The sequence below is a fragment of the Eptesicus fuscus genome, chromosome 23 (assembly GCF_027574615.1).
Source record: "Eptesicus fuscus isolate TK198812 chromosome 23, DD_ASM_mEF_20220401, whole genome shotgun sequence".
In the NCBI taxonomy this organism is placed as follows: Eukaryota; Metazoa; Chordata; class Mammalia; order Chiroptera; family Vespertilionidae; genus Eptesicus; species Eptesicus fuscus.
Genome location: NC_072495.1, coordinates 25,887,704 through 25,904,332, shown reverse-complemented (window position 1 = coordinate 25,904,332; position 16,629 = coordinate 25,887,704). Strand labels below are relative to the sequence as shown.

Genomic DNA, 16,629 nt, shown 5'->3' with positions numbered 1-16,629 from the left:
TTGATGAAAGTGAGTTGTGAGGGAAGATGCACTGGGCCACCATCTATGTGCCCCATCCTGTGTCTTTACCTCTAGTAGCTAGAGACCACAACATTGGCTTTCACATGTCGCCAATAAGGGGACTCTTCAACTTGCTTAGTTTGTCCAGTTAATCTTGGCTTGAGTAGCAAAAGGTATTTAGAGAAGTGCTAATACTAATTGTTCTCTGCAGCTTTCTCCTTCCTTCACCCCTACCTCAGTGATTCGTAAGATGTACGAGAGCAAAGAGAAAAGCAAGGAGGAGCCAGCATCTGGAAAAGCAGTTCTTGGTGACAATAAGGAAGACACTCAGAAGGCCAGTGAAGGTACTGCAGAGCTGTTGAGGGTGTACTGCCCAAGATAGTATGTGGGAGAGGGAGCATGAATTTGAGTGCTCACCAGCATGGCCTGGTTCCCTGCAAAGCACTAAACAAGATCCCTGACTGCTCTAGACCACATTTCTGTGTTTGACATTGAGAAGGCTGGACCAGCTCATAGTCACTTAGCCAGTTGAAAACTCTGACCCATCTAAGAATACTAGTATTAGACAGGAAGGGACGAGCTTTAGGTTTGGACTCTTATTTAGGTTCAAAGTTGAATTATTAGTACATCTATTTGGCAAATTGATATAGTTCAACCAGTTTTACTTCTGAAAGGTTCTCTCCAGTCTATAGAGACTGTGCCCAACAAACTGCAATAAATGAAGCATATAGGACGTGCACAAAGCCTTTGTTGAGAGGCTTCTTTTAGGAATTGCACAGTTGAGACTGTTAAAGACATGGTGAAACATTCTGATGTTAGGTTTACACAGGCCTCAAATATTAGTATGAGCTTTTTGCCTGTGAGGAAGTTTAGGGTGGGGGGGAGGAAATCCTGTCGGTCTTGCTTAAAAAGGCAGTTAAGATTCCTTCACCAGGTTCTCATTGCTTTTTGAACTTTCTGTTACGATAGATTTGCATAATTTTATTTGATTTTTTTCCTTAGGCTTTCAAAAAGCATGTTAATCCCAAGCAGCTGACTAGGATAGGACGAGCTCCCTCACAGATACAGACCACAGCCATATGGGCGAGCAAGGTGCCCAGCTGAGTTACATCACCAGACATGATATGCCAGGCTCACTTGCCCAATAGCTACTCCTGGGTTGAGAGGGTTTTAAGAATAAAAACAGGGGCTTAAGAGTTATGTTGTTTTTAACTTTAGAGCCTTTGGGTTTTTCAAGTGCAGCAAAGATAAACTCTGTTCCAACAAAGTGTTGAAGACTGGAAAACTTGGTGTCTACTCCCAGCTCTGTCCCTAACTATGGCCTTTACTACTATGGCCTTGACTGGGCCTGTTCATAAGGCAAATTGATGTTCCCTAATTATGCAATCCTCTAAATTTGTTGAGGAGAGTCAAATAAGGATTGTGAGTTTTCTAAGAAATGAGATTCTCCCACCCCCACCCCCACCCCCCCAAAAAAAAAAAGAGAGAGAGAGGAAAGATATTTACTGGATCATTGGGAGGATAAAGTGTTTGGGAGTTTGCCAACACCAAAAATATTCTGTCTGGATCCCTACAGAGAATCTCTTGTCATCCAACTCTGTGCCCAATGCTGATCGAGACTATTCTACCACAAATCCCAAACTGTCAACATTGCAGCGGTCTTCATGTTCCACCCCACTGTCCCAGACCAACCGTTACACCAAAGAACAAGATTATCGACCTAAAGCAACTGGGAGAAAAACACCCACCTTGGCACCCCCAGTTCCAGGAACACCTTTTCTCCGTCCTGTCCACCAAGTTCCCCTTGTCCCCCATGTCCCAATTGTTCGACCTGCTCACCAGCTTCACCCAGGGTTGGTCCAAAGGATGCTGGCCCAGGGAATACATCCACAACATCTTCCAAGTTTGCTACAAGCTGGTGAGTTTCTGACCTGGCATGACAACAGTTGCTAGAACTAATAAAGTGCTGTGCTGTGGGAGGTTTTCATCCCTAGAAAGATGTTACTAGATTTTTCCATCTAACTGGTGGGCAGTGGGTCCAATCCAGTCCACCCATTACTCCATTAAACGATTAGGAACCTAGCTTAAGCATTTTTCACTCAATAAACTTTCAGATCAATAACACTGTACAGTCAAGCTTGAAAACTTCCAGGTAGATTAACTTCTCACCAATTTCTTCTAACAGGTGTGCTTCCTCCTGGGATGGATCTGGCTCATTTACAGGGAATATCTAGCCCAATCCTGGGTCAACCGTTTTACCCTTTACCTGCTGCTAATCACCCTCTCCTAAACCCTCGTCCTGGGACACCTCTGCATCTTGCAATGATGCAACAGCAGCTACAGCGTTCAGGTAGGTTCAGGAATGGGCTAGGTGAGCTGGGTGTGGCTAAATAGGCTTTAAAGTTTTGGACCAGTTCCCAGTGAGGGGGATGAATTGACATAGACAATTCATTCTTTAACTTACCCTGCAAGACTGGGATAAGGGTATAACCAGAGACTAGGATGATGTAAACCAACCTCTACAGGAGTTGGAATTCCTGTTCCTGTAAAACAGAGAGCCAACTGGGCTCTGGCGTTTTTTTGTCCTTTGCCTCTTAGAAGAGGAGGCTGAAAATCCTCCCAACAGAGGTTCAACATAGGGACTGCCCAGAGCAGATGCCCTCTCACCAGCTAATGTTAGTGCTTCTGTGATGTGGCTGCTTGCTGTGGGACATAGTAGTCAGGTCATCTACTAGAGTGTCTTCTGAATAGCTCAGCTTTCCAAGGTCTATCTTCTGGCATTTTGCAAAGGAATTTCCTAGAATAAATCATCAGGTAAAGAATTCTGTTTGGAGTTTTATGGATAAAGTTGAGTGAGGCAAGACCTGATACAGTACTTTACCCCTCATGTTCTAACTCTTCCTTTTTTTTTTTTCTTTTAATGTATTTCTTTGATTTCAGAGAGGGAGGAAAGAGAAACATCAATGATGAGAGAGAATCATTGATCAGCTGCCTCCTGCATGCCTCCTACTGGGGATCGAGCCCGCAACCCAGGCATGTGCCCTTGGCCAGAATCAAACCTGGGACCCTTCAGTCCGCAGGCTGATGCTCTATCCACTGAGCCAAACCGGCTAGGGCATAACTCTTCCTTCTTATTCCCACAGTTCTTCATCCTCCAGGCTCTGGTTCCCAGGCAGCAGCTGTCAGTGTTCAGGCGACCCCACAGAATGTGCCCAGCCGGTCAGGCCTGCCCCACATGCACTCCCCACTGGAGCACCGCCCCAGCCAGAGGAGCAGCTCCCCAGTGGGCCTTGCCAAATGGTTTGGCTCTGATGTGCTACAGCAGCCCCTGCCCTCCATGCCCACCAAAGTCATCAGTGTGGATGAATTAGAATATCGACAGTGAGCAAGGCAGGCAGGCTCACCTAACCCTGGACCTATGGTGGCACCCTGGTCAGGACTCTGCTTGGTTTACAGGCTTTTACTTTGGAGCACGCTGTGCAAAGCTGTTTAGGAGGCCTAGGCATCTGGTGTGGTCTGCATGATGGAAGCCTACGTGGTCCGAATACAGGATGCACAGTGTTGTCAATGCCGGAAATAGTCTTTCTTTTTTTGTAAGATATGTGAATGAAGTGTTGGTGTCTTCACCAAGAGGTGGCACCTAAGGGTTCTGAGGAAATAAATGTATAGACCCTTATGTACAGACCTGTGTATAAATAATTTTTGTATATACATATAGGATAGCTTTTTTGAACTTATACAGCTGTACATAAAAGTAGCTGATATTAGTTAAGCCTGTGTCTAGTTTGTATTTCTTTCACTTGTACATTTGGGACTTTCTCTTTTGGTTGATTAAAGTTGCATATGCTGTGAATGAAGTGAATGGCATTATTGTGTTTATTTTCTCCGGAACCCCTTCCTCCTTGTTTCCAACCAGCTGACCTATCAGGATCAATAGGTTCCTCATGGGAAATTAATCTGGTTTTAAGTTTTCTTTAAAACCTATGGCACTGTCCTAGCTGGTTTGTCTCTGGATAGAGCGTCGGATGATTCCAGTCAAGGGCAAGTACCTTGGTTGCAGGTTCAATCCCCGTGCAGGAGACAGCAGACCAATGATTCTCTCATCATTGATGTTTCTATCTCTCCCTCTCCCTTCCTCTCTGAAATCAATAAAAATACATATTTTTTTAAAATGGACCAGTGATATCAAGGCTTATATCCTACAAAGTAACTGGGATACCAGGCCTGAGGGGCTTATCTTCTGAGTCGAAAGACAGTGCTCACACAAACTCCAGAAAGACTTGGAGGGAAACGACTGTCACCAGGAAAACAAAGGAAACAAGCACTAAAGAAGCCTGAGTATGTGTATAATCCCACGTCTCCGTCCCTCACAAACTGCTTCTAAAAACTCTCGCCAATTTCCCATTTATCCAAGCAATCCCTTCAAAATCCCTATTCCCAGCCCAAAACCTCTGATGATACCCTTAGTAGACTCTCAAGTAGTCCTGACCGCACGCACTCCTCCTAATGTAACCTCCCACCACCATACGTAACACATGATGTATACACACAGCCTGCTCTGATCACACTGGCTGCCTCGCTTGCAATGTTCTGCCTCCATGCCTTCAACCAGGTTATGTGGTTGAGGCCCGGACTGCCATGGGGGTTCCAGCAGAAAGGCTGGGCTATAGGGAAGGGGACACTTAGTGGCCAACCTGGCAGCAGGGTTCAGCTAAACATTCAGCCCAACACTGACAGCCAGCCATGCTCTGACTAGGGCAGGCAGGGAGCCCAGGAAAAGCACAGGAACCAGTGACAAGAGCCAACATTCAGCAGACACTGTGCTAAGCATTTTACAAGCACCACATCCCTTAATACTAACCATCTCCTCTTTAGTAAGTGCTATTACTATCCCCATGTTATATGAGGAAACTAAGGCTTATTGAGATTAAGTAATTTGAGCAAGGTTCCACAGCTAATTAGAAGTTAACCTGCAATTCAAACTCCAATGTGCCTGATCAGAGTATTTTACTCAATGACCACACGTCATCTCCCAAATGGGCTAGCCTTGCAAAGAATAAGCAGTTAACTTACATCAAATACATCAAGTCTTTCGGTATCATCTAGGAAAGACCACTTGAAAGGACTAAAGGCCACAGCCAGTTGGAAGGGTTTCCCATGATTAAACATCAAATTAAGATGTTGCAGCCCAGCTGGTGTGGCTCAGTGGTTGAGTGTCAACCTATGAACCAGGCGGTAACAGTTCAGTTCCCAGTCAGGGCACATGCCAAGGTTGCAGGCTCAATCCCTGGTGTGGGGCATGCAGGAGGCAACCAATTAATGTGTTTCCCTCACATCAATATCTGTGTCTTTCCCTCTCTAAAAATCAATGGAAAAATATCTTCGAGCCCTGGCCGGTGTGGCTCAGTGGATAGAGCGTCGGCCTGCAGACTGAACGGTCCCGGGTTCGATTCCGGTCAAGGGCATGTACCTCGGTTGCAGGCACATCCCTAGTAGGGGGCGTGCAGGAGGCAGCTGATCGATGTTTCTCTCTCATCGATGTTTCTAGCTCTCTCTCCCTCTCCCTTCCTCTCTGAAAAAAATCAATAAAATATATAAAAAAAAAAAAAAAAAAAAAAATATCTTCGGGTGAGGATTAAAAAAAAAGTTGCAGTCAGTTCTGACTGGTTGTTCAGTGGTTAGAGCATTGGCCCTGTCAACCAAAAGGCCATGATTCAATTCCCAGTCAAGGGTACATACCTCAGTTGCAGGTTCGATCCCTGGTCCCAGTCAGGGCTTGTCCCAGTCAGGGATCATGCAGGAGGCAACCAGTCAAAGTGTCTCTCTCACATCAATGTTGCTCTCACTCTTGCTCCCTCTCTCTGTCCCTCCCCGCTCCCTACCACTCTCTAAAGATCAATGGAGAAAATGTCCTCAGGTGAGGATTAAAAAAAAAGTTGCAGTCACATTTTTATACAGTTCACACTCAAGACCAAGTTCCCAAGTAACCCCTTATCCAGCTGCCTCGCTGTACGTACCCATCCATATTTAGTCCATCACGAAACAAATTCTGACAATGACACATGACCTGCACATAGCCAGCTGGCCGTCAGGTCCTTTATGCAGTTCAACACACAAGGTGACACCAAGTTAAGACAAGTGAAGTTCCAATTTGGGTACCTCCATCTCCCTCCCCTGAATCCTGATCCAGTGGTTGCCAAAGCCAGAAGGGGCTTGAGGTGGGGTGCTTGGTCGTGGGGAAAGCTGCAGTGGTTGGCCCAGCAGACGGGGAAAGGGGAAGCTTCACTTCTTCACAATCTGAATGACATCCTCGTCCTCCAATGTATGGTCTTTACCCACTTTTTGAGGATTGTGTTTCACAGAGAGACCCCAGACCAGAGCACTATATGGAAAGGAAAAAAGAACAGTATAAATAATCACTTAGTTTAACCACCTGCCAGCCACCTTTCTGCTCAGGTTGAACATTCAGGCTCTTAAGAGCTCCAGTCCTGCAACAGTCAAGGATCCCTCTACCTAGCCAAGAATCACACTCAAAATTCATCCAGAGGCTTTAGCTTCCCCAGCAGTGTGACACACTGGAACCTTCACATACAAAGTAGCATAGATTTTGGAAGTTGTGTAATTCCTTATGTTCCAAAGCCAATTTAAAAAGTCAGAAAAAGCACAAATGAGAAGTGTGACAAGATGAGCTTAAAATTAAGAAAGCATGGGTTTATTATAGATAAATACCCTGAAATAATTCAGATTGGAAATTAATTCTCAGAAATACAGTGTCAGTTATAGACTGTTAAAGAATACCAATTTAGCCGAAACCGGTTTGGCTCAGTGGATAGAGCGTCGCCCTGCGGACTGAAAGGTCCTGGGTTCGATTCTGGTCAAGGGCATGTACCTTGGTTGCGGGCACATCCCCAGTAGGGGGTGTGCAAGAGGCAGCTGATCGATGTTTCTCTCATCGATGTTTCTAACTCTCTATCTCTCTCTCTTCCTCTCTGTAAAAACTCATTAAAATAAAAATAAATAAATAAATAAATAAATAAAAAATAAATAAATAAATAAAAATTATTAAAAAAAGAATACCAATTTATATTGATTCTACTGAAACTATCTGTGGGTAACCGATAAAAAAATGTAGGACCTCCCTTCCTCAGCCATGCTTGGAAAATTCTCCCTATCAAGAAACCATAACTGGTCCCTGACCAGGTAGCTCAGTTGGTTAGAGCATCGTCCCAGTATGCCAACGCTGTGGGTTCAATCCCTGGTCAGGGCACATACAAAAATCAACCAATGAACACACAAATAAGTACAACAATAAATCAATGTTTCTCTGCCAAGAAATATATGTATTTGAAGATAATTTTTATCCACGGATCTCAAGTACTAAAAATATGTAGCACTACTGATGGAATCTGGTAAACAAGACACTGAGACCTGCCTCACAGAAGCTAAGAACTATGTACCAAAGGACAGAAAATGGTGGCCATATTGCTATTAATGCTATGGTAAGAATTTCTAGTTAGTGAAATCAGTAGCTCACCGGGAAAAGAAGGCACCACATACATGCCCATGATACTTACTATTTAAATTCTTTAATAAGATTTTTGTGAATCTTCATGCAGAAATCCTCCACTGTGGTCCTGGAGTAAGGCAGCACCACTGGGGATGTGTAATCTGGCAACTGGCCTTTGGGTTTGGTGTAACTAGAACAGAGAAGAAGCAGAGGTTGCCTACTTCTTGGAATGTTTCATGTGCTGAATCAAAGCAACCCTCCATCACCTCTGAGAACAGATGCACATAACCCCAACTTGAGAAAAAAAAAGTGCCCTCAATATGGCCTAGCAGATGATAGGAATTAATTTGTGTCTCCAAAAAGACTTAATGAGCTCCAGAAGACATCATTGAGAGACGGTCTGGTTTAATTCCCACAGCAATATTACCCAATCCACTAAGACTTACATCCTCACAAGTTTCAGATAGTCCCAGATCTTTTCCAACAGGTCATCAAAATTCCAGCGGTGATGAGCAGAGATGGGTACACAGTGAGGTACCTTATAGATGATATCCAATTCCTCAATGGAGATCTGATCAATCTTATTTAACACATAGATACAGGGGATATAAACTCTATAAAAGAAAAACAGGAAATTAGTCTGGAGCTGCTGACAAGACTGTCAGTTTGACTGTCAGTACACCCTCATCCAGAATCCTAAATCAGAGACTCTCCAAAGAGATCATATGATGCAGATCAACACCACCACCCCGCCCAGCCCCACAAAAATAAACTTCCTACCAAAATAAAGTAGAACATCCAAAAGGTGAACTATAGGTAACAAAACCCAATTCCAGCCATGCAGCTAACCGAGAGAACATGCTACAGTGGAAAGAACACAAGCTTTAGAGTCACACAGACTGAATCTACTCATAGCTCTTTCATTTCCACATATGTGCCCCTGGACAAGTCTCAGAGTTGATTTCCTACAAAGTTGTTTTCAGAAATGTAAGAATGTAAATGTATTTCTAATAACATATTTCATGATAATTTTTAAAGAATAAAAAAAACTTGCCCAGCTGGCATGGCTCAGTGATTGGAGCGTCAACCTATGAACCAGGAGGTCACGGTTCGAGTGTCGGTCAGGGCACATGCCCAAGTGTGGGCTTGATCCCCTATGAGGGGCATGCAGGAGGCAGCCAATCCATGATTCTCTCTTATCATTGATGTTTCTATCTCTCTCTCCCTTCTCCCTTCCTCTCGGAAATCAATAAAAATATATTTTAAAAAAACACTTTAAACACAAATCTGGCAATGTCACAATCCCAATGTCCAATCAATGTGGCAGCTAAGGCTAGTATTAAATAGGCAGGCCACAAATTCTAGGCTTCAATTGCCTCACTTATTAAATGCCTAAATCAAAGCACTGGCTTTATTTTCAAATGAGGATCAAATAAATTCATCCAACCAATCCTAACAAATGAACAGGAAGGCAACTAGAAAATCTTATATCCAAATGCCAGGAATAATATTAACAGTGGTTTCAATTATTTAATTTCAAATATTAATAATAGTAATGTTTCATGGATTAGGGTTTTAGCTAATGTACCCTTAGGTTAGAGAGAACAGACACAGCCCGGCCTACTCTGAGTTCTGTAGGATAGCCTCTAGGATTTCTCACATGGATTAATTCTAGGAGTGAAGACTGAGAACTTACCCTCTTCAACCACCATATGACACAGAGCTGAGGGGACAGCCTAGCTCACAGCAAGTAACTGAAATGGGGAATCGGACCATCATAATGAAATTTCAAAGCAAAGAAGGAAGTTAGAAAGCAAGATCAACCCTTCACTTTACAGCCAAAGAAACCAAGGCCCACTAATATTTCAGATAGTAGCACAGCTAGAGTTAGAATCAAGGTCTACCATACTCATGATCCAATGTTGTTTCCATCAAGAGGCTTCAAATTCAAACTCAGGCACCAGACTGCAGTCGGTCCATACCTGTTTCCTTCCACCACATCAATGAGGTCATCCGCTGTGGCATCACTACGCAGAGTCACATCGGCATTATGAATTTTGTATTCAGCCAGAATGCTCTTCACAGTTTCAGCATCCAGCTCACTCTGAGGGCACTGAATGGACATAGAAGACAAGGACTGGTCAGAGAGCAAAAAAAAACTCCCAAGAGTATCCAAGGATGAATCTGGGTAACCTTAGCTAAGGTGCAGCAAACTCATTTCTAAAGACTGCTATCCTGGATGAGAATAACAGACTTATAGTAGGAAATACTAAAAACTAAAAATCTTTCCAAACTCTAAGGAAGGTGTTATGGCCTGAATTGTGTCCCCACAACCCCCACCCAAATTCATATGTTGAAGTCCTAGTATCTCAGAATATAACTTTTTGGAGATAGAGTCTTAAAGAGGTAATTAAGTTCAAGTCATGTGAGTAGGCTCATATAAGAGCAAGAATGTTTGTCTATTTTGCTCCCTTCCCATCCACTCCCCAGAGTGTAAAGCAATACTTGGCTCGTGGTAAGCACTCTATTAATCTGTGTTGAATGAATAAAAACATGGCACTGGTAGCCATCTACTTCATGCAAGCATAAGACTGGTCTAGACTCCCATACCACCTCAACCAGATAACCCAAAAGAGGAAACGAAATGGAGTTGCAAAAGTAAGTCTGAGACTGATTCTTATCCTACTCTTGATTCTTGTCAATCATTACAAGGTAACTGTGTTACTTCAATCAGTGCTAGAAGTCAGGTAATTTCCAAATGACACTGTCCCTTAGCTCAATCCATTCCACCCCAGTGTCTTTAGCAGCCTGCCCCACACCACCTTATCCACTTACTGTGGCTGTGAGATTAATGCCTCCCTTATCCTTCTTCTTAAAGCCAATGTTGGGAGGTTTGCTGTTCAAGCGAAGGCCAAAGCCTTCCAATTCATTTTCAATGATCTTCTTATGTCCCAAGGGTTTGAGGACATCCAGAACAATCAGTATCAAGTTACACGTTCGAGCCACTGAAGAATTAAAAAATAAAAATTATACCCAGGCAAAGTTCATTAAAGATTTAACTAATACAAATACTCAATAGTATGGGGGTAGGTGTGGGGGAGAGTTCCTGCACTTAACAGACAAAGAATGTTTTTGTAAATACATGGACACACATGAAGTTCTTAAGATTAGCAAAGATTAGCCGAAACCGGTTTGGCTCAGTGGATAGAGCGTCGGCCTGCGGACTCAAGGGTCCCAGGTTCGATTCTGGTCAAGGGCATGTACCTTGGTTGCGGGCACATCCCCAGTAGGGGGTGTGCAAGAGGCAGCTGATCATCGTTTCTAACTCTCTATCCCTCTCTCTTCCTCTCTGTAAAAAATCAATAAAATATATTAAAAAAAAAAAAAAAAAAGATTAGCAAAGATTTATGCCACGAAGATAAAGGGGGCAGAATGGTAGTGTCAGGGATGGGGGGAAGAGAATGAAATCAATAAGACTTCTTTTTTGTTATTGATTGGAGAGGGGGGGGGGAGGAAAACAGAGAGAGAGACAGAGAGAAACACTGATTTGTTGTTCCACTTATTTATGCATTCACTGGCTGCTCCTTATATGTCCCCTAAGCAGGGATGGAACCTGCAACCTTGGCGTGTTGGGATGATGCTTTAACTAACTGAGCTATACCTGGCCAGGGCTAATCAGATTATTTTTGGAACTGTAAGTATCTAGAAAAATGTTGACTGATAGGCATTTGATCTATTGGACCATTTGGAAAATATTAGCAAATGCAGAAAAGTAAACAAAACCAAACAACAGCTAATCATTTACTCCATGGAAAACAGCACTGAATAAAAGTTACCTAGACATTACATAATCGTGTAAACCATGACTAATGACTTAACTAAAAATTGTTGATAAAACTTCTTTGAAAAAATGGGAAAAGAGGTATGGAGTAAAGGAGAGTTTATCCTCTACCATAAGAAAACAATAGATATCTAAAATTAATTAACCATGAAATAGCAATTAAAGCATAATTTTTAAAAGTATGAAGGTAGCCTGGCCAGTGTGGCTCAGTAGTTGAATATCGGCCTATAAACCAGGAGAGGTCACGGTTTGATTAGTGGTCAGGGCACATGCCCAGATTGCAGGCTCGATCCCCAGTGTGTGGTGTGCAGGAGGCAGCCAATCAGTAGTTCTCTCTCATCATTGATGTTTCTCTCTCTCTTTCCCTCTCCTTTCCTCTCTGAAATCAATAAAAATATATATATTTTTTAAATGAGGTGATGGTGTGCAGACACTTTTAAAAAAAAAAAGCATGGCCGAGGCTGGTTTGGCTCAGTGGATAGAGCGTCAGCCTGCGGACTGGAAGGTCCCGGGTTCGATTCCGGTCGGGGGCATGTGCCTTGGTTGCGGGCGCGTCCCCGGTGGGGGGTGTGCAGGGGGCGACTGGTCGATGTTTCTCTCTCATCGACGTTTCTGGCTCTCTATCCCTCTCCCTTCCTCTCTGTAAAAAATCAATAAAAAATATTTTTAAAAAAAAGCATGAAGGTAAGTAGCAGAAGAAACAGTTAAAGAGTTGACAGTATAGTTGTCAAAGGGGAGTGACAGTGAAGGTGAGGAAAGCTGGGGTAGCAGATTGTTGCAATTGATGATTAGCCTTTTTATAAGATTTTACTTTAAATAAAAAGGAAGAAAAAAAAAAAAAGAAAAGAAAAGAAGGAAAAGCATGGGTGGGAATAAGGAAACCTCAGTTCTAATTCTAAATCTTCCAAGAACACTGCAACACTGGACCAAAGCACTTCACCTGTCCTGTCCTTAGTGTTTCTCCTCAAATGGGGATCTGAGGTCCCTTCAAGTTCTGACATTCTATTCTGGTAAGAATCAGGTAAAGCTATGCCCTTCACTATAGTGTCATCTCAAAGTCCACAGTCCCATCTAAAGAACAGTGTCTGGTGAAGGGATGACATTCCAGGATGGTGGCCCTGGACCACTCACCTGCAATGACTTGACGGCCTCTACCTTTCCCGTCCTTGGCACCCTCAATGATACCCGGGAGATCCAGGAGCTGCAAGATTGGGGAGAGAAATGGAAAAACTGATAATAAATCTGAGCAGATCAAATAGAATGATTTATTTCTCAAGTATACAAATATAGGAGATAGAAATCCAATGTTCCTTATGAGTATGTGAATATTATTTTAACTAAGCATCTTCTAAATGTCAGCTACAGGCTTTTTATATACTTTATCTAGTTTAAAATGCCTAACAACCCTGTAAGATAAGGATATTAGCTGAGTTTCATAAAAGTGGTGATTTACTCAAAGTCACAATCCTAATAACTCAAGTAAAATTATAACCCACATTTTTGGGGCCAAATGCATTCGTCTCTATTAATATCTTTCAATATCACCACACTTTTTTTAGAGAGAGGGGAAGGGGGAGACAGAGAGAAAAACATCCATGTGAGAGAAAAACATGGATTGGTTGCTTTCCGCCCATGCCCAGACTAGGGCCAGGGGTCAAGCCTGCAACCAAGGTACATGCCCTTGACTGGAATCGAACCCAGGACCTTCAGTCCAAGGGCCCACACTCTATCCACTGAACCAAACCGGCTAGGGCTGATCATATTATTTATTAAAAGTTTCTAATGGCTCCTACTTAGGTACAAGATAAAATTCAACTTCCTTAGTAGGCACACAGGTTCTTCATAATTCTGCTCCAACTTACCTTTCCAGATTCAGTTACTAACACTCCCTGTCCCACACCTAAGCTCACACCACAGTAGGCTGTTCACCATTATGGCTCCCTGAAGTAGCCCTTTACCTTTACTGGCTGGTGAAATGCCTTTTGAACTTTAAGACCCACCTCCAGCCCTAGCAGGTTTGGCTCAGGGGATACAGCGTCCGGCTTCGGACTGAAGGGTCATGGGTTCCATTCCGGTCGATGTCAGGGAGCATGCAGGAGGCAACCAATTAATGTCTCTCTCACACTGATGTTTCTCTCTGTGTGTCTCTCCTCCTCCCTTCCACTCTCTAAAACTCAACGGAAAAATATCCTTGGATGAGGATTAACAACAACAAAAAGGCCCACCTCCAATGTCACTTTTAACATGAATTGTGTGGGGTTTTTGGTGGTTTGGGTTTGGTTTTTTTTTTTTTTGGTCTTACAAGACTTCCCCCATGCCCAATCCTCAGATGAAAAAGCAGTCCCTTCTTTCTCTGTGTTTTCACAGATCTATCCCCTTGTGCTACTGATTGACTTTACTGCTCTATCTCCCTGCTAGACAATGATCAGAAAGCACAGATCAGGTCGGCATATGGAGAGCTCCCAACTAGTGCTTTTTAAATGAATGCAAGGATGGATTTCCTCCCTTCCCTGTCCTGCAGGACTGACTCACCTGGATCTTGGCACCTTTGTATCTGATGACACCAGGCACAGTGGTCAGAGTAGTGAACTCGTAGGCTGCCACCTCAGAATATACCCCGGCCAGGTTACTGAGCAGTGTTGACTTCCCCACAGATGGAAAACCCACAAACCCAATTCGAGCATCACCTGTCTTGGCCACATCAAAACCTACAACATCAACAAATATCAAGAAGAGGAAGAAAGTTATCCCTGAGTATTGAGACTCATGTAATTCCTTTTCCATGCTGGTTACCTATCTGCCTAGGACCCATTTCTGCAATTTTGTACAGTTTACATCTAGAGTAGAACTTAAGCATACAAAATCCCCCTATAGCAATTTGTGATGTTTAGTGGACTGTCTAGGTTTTCTTTCTTTCTTTTTTTTTCACAATGGCTGCAAGCAGGTTCAAAGCCACATTTGTGGCCCTTCTCTAGAAAGTGTACAGAACATTGACATTACTTTTGGTCCTAACCTTCTCTCTCTCCATTTCTCTGGCTTAAGCTTATTCTTCCTGCCTTCGTGTCCCTTGGCATCCATTTCCTTAATTTTTATCTTGACTGTCTATATGTACATATTTCTGCAAGCCGATGTAAATCTATCAGTACAATAGACACATCAATAAAAACCCTAATTTATTTAGGTAATATCCCCTTGCCTTTGAAATCAGCAGAATGAACTCAAATCAAGAATTTAGGCTTAGAGAGCATAAACCTTCTTTGATAGAAATTTAAAAATTATTTTTGAGCCATATGCCTGTATTATTTTGATAAAAATTACGCCAGAGGAAAACAATGTTGAAGGAAAACACAAACCTTCTCCTGGCCCACCGCCGCCGCCACCCTTCGGAGTAATGAGTTCCCTGCGAAGCTTGGCCAGGCGAGCCTTGAGCAGCCCCAGGTGGTGCGCGGTGGCCTTGTTCTTCTGAGTCCGAGCCATCTACAAGGGGAGAATCGCAGCCCTAAGTCAGAAGCAGTTCCTACAGGCTCAAAGATCCAGAATAAATGCTCCCCCACCTCAGAGGGAATGATGTGTTTTTTTCGTAGGTCCCTCTTAGGTCAGTATACCCGTACCCATTTTAGTCAAATGTTAAAAAGAGTAAAAAAAAACAACAAAAAAAAACACACCATTCTCTCCATCACCCAGCCCATTCCCCTCATGACAGAGCAGACAAACCACGTGTATAGAGAAGAGACGTGACATTACAAGTAGCGTCCACGGATGAGACTAAAACTCATCTGCTGATTCCCTTTCTACTGCTTGTACCTGGCGTGCCCCCCAGAACACAAGGTCACCACTTTCCCCAGTTTCAAGAGCTCTGAGCGCTTCGAGCGACAGAATCACACAACCATCAGGTGGAACCACAGCTTCCACCGACATGATCTACACCCCGATCCACGGAGTCATCAAAGCAGAGACTGGGGAAGGTGGGGTTTCGAGAGGTGATAAGGAAAGATACTGAAGTACGTGAGAGATGGAGAAACAAACAGAACAAGAAATACCAACCAAGGTGCAGGGGTGTGGAACGCGGGCCCGTGAGGAAGGGTTCGGGGAACGCGGGCCCGGTCTGAAGGGAGTCGGAGAACCTGGACCTGGGCATAGGGGAGTCGGGGGACGCGGGACCAGATTGAGGGGAGTCGGGGGACGCGGTCCCGGGCATAGGGGCGTCGGGAGACACCGGCCAGGGCTGAGGGGAGTCGAGAAACGCTGGCCCGGTCTGAAGGGAGTCAGAGGACCTGGACCTGGGCATGGGGGAGTCGGGGACGCGGGGCCAGGCTGAGGGAAGTCGGAGAACGCCGGCCCGGTTCTGACGCGGCTGAAGGGAGTTAGGCAGGAGCGACAACCGCCGAAGCAAGCAAGCTCGGACGGACAGTGCAGCGCCAGTGGCGCCCATTACCTCGGCTTCGATCTCCGCAATCTTGGCCAAGGTGCTGCTCATCGTGGCGAGTCGCGGGGGGGTGCAGCCACCTCCACACTTGACTGTCTCTGTTCACACACCCGCCGGCGGACCTGCCACAGCCACCAGGCACGACCGTGCGCAGGCGCGGGACTTCCTAGTTCTCGCGAGAGAGCCCCGCGCGAGGTTTCCCCGCGAGATCTACCGCGTCTCGTAGTCTCCTCCCCCTCGGCCAACCCCGCCCCGTCCCGCCAGCCAGCGCGGTGTCATAGAGCCCGCGGGAGATGGGGCCAGAGAGGCCGCCCCAGTCCGTGCCTCCCGGAGCGCGCCGAGGGTCGCGCGCCGCTCGGCCCCGCCCCGCCCCGCCCCGCCGGACCTGCGCCCAGGCCCAGCGCGTGGTGTGTGGGAGCTGCTCCTCGCTGCGGCCCCCAGACCCTGGGCGCCGGTGAAGCTGCACTCAAGCCTTCCACCTCTCTTCCTCGCCCGCGCTTCACGGGTCCTGGAGCCCCTTTTCATGCTGGGGCGACACCGGGGCGGACTTATCGGACCCCTAGCTTGATGTAGAGACCGGTCTTCAACCTATCTCGCCCTCTTGGAAAAAAGAAAATGCTCTTTTTTTCATCACTCACAACTATATTTAGGTGTCTGTTTTGTTTAACCCCCCCACACACACAACCCCGAGTAGAATGCATGGCACATGGGGAGCCCACAATACAGGCAAGATTAAATGGATAATCCCCAGAGAACCGGTACTGAACATTTTGAAACTATGTTAACGCCCATCAATGGGAAAACCGATAAATAATGGTCCTTCTATGTGAAATACTATTTTAGCCATTAAAATTC

General features: G+C 44.8%; 2 protein-coding genes across 5 annotated transcripts in view; one reads left to right on the top strand and one right to left on the bottom strand.

Moving 5' to 3' along the window:
• The window catches only part of EIF4ENIF1 (eukaryotic translation initiation factor 4E nuclear import factor 1), a 33,049-nt gene extending 29,192 nt beyond the window's left edge, over nt 1-3,857 (top strand). For all 4 annotated transcript variants that reach the window (XM_054712432.1, XM_008142395.3, XM_054712430.1 and 1 more), the window contains 4 exons: nt 212-344; nt 1,577-1,918; nt 2,186-2,350; nt 3,144-3,857. In XM_054712432.1, coding sequence (XP_054568407.1) covers nt 212-344; nt 1,577-1,918; nt 2,186-2,350; nt 3,144-3,385 — 882 coding nt within the window. In that variant the 3' untranslated portion in view covers nt 3,386-3,857. The remainder of the gene's footprint in view (nt 1-211; nt 345-1,576; nt 1,919-2,185; nt 2,351-3,143) is intronic.
• Nucleotides 3,858-6,068: 2,211 nt separating this feature from the next.
• On the bottom strand, nt 6,069-15,936 carry DRG1 (developmentally regulated GTP binding protein 1). Its single transcript, XM_008142398.3, has 9 exons — nt 15,784-15,936; nt 14,702-14,825; nt 13,881-14,056; nt 12,480-12,549; nt 10,343-10,512; nt 9,490-9,620; nt 7,954-8,121; nt 7,575-7,697; nt 6,069-6,382 (listed from the first exon to the last, which is right to left on the bottom strand). Exons 1-9 carry the CDS (start codon nt 15,823-15,825, stop codon nt 6,283-6,285), a joined length of 1,104 nt encoding a protein of 367 aa, XP_008140620.1. The 5' UTR covers nt 15,826-15,936; the 3' UTR covers nt 6,069-6,282.
• Nucleotides 15,937-16,629: the final 693 nt, after the last annotated feature.

What these genes read in the sequence shown, in the direction of transcription:
- DRG1 (XM_008142398.3), bottom strand. Translation starts at nt 15,825, where the DNA reads ATGAGCAGCACCTTGGCCAAGATTGCGGAGATCGAAGCCGAG. An exon ending in ACAAAGGTGCCAAGATCCAG is followed by an intron (nt 12,550 to 13,880) that starts GTGAGTCAGTCC and finishes CCAATCTTGCAG; the next exon opens with CTCCTGGATCTCCCGGGTAT. An exon ending in CTTATTAAAGAATTTAAATA is followed by an intron (nt 6,383 to 7,574) that starts GTAAGTATCATG and finishes CTTTCCATATAG; the next exon opens with TGCTCTGGTCTGGGGTCTCT.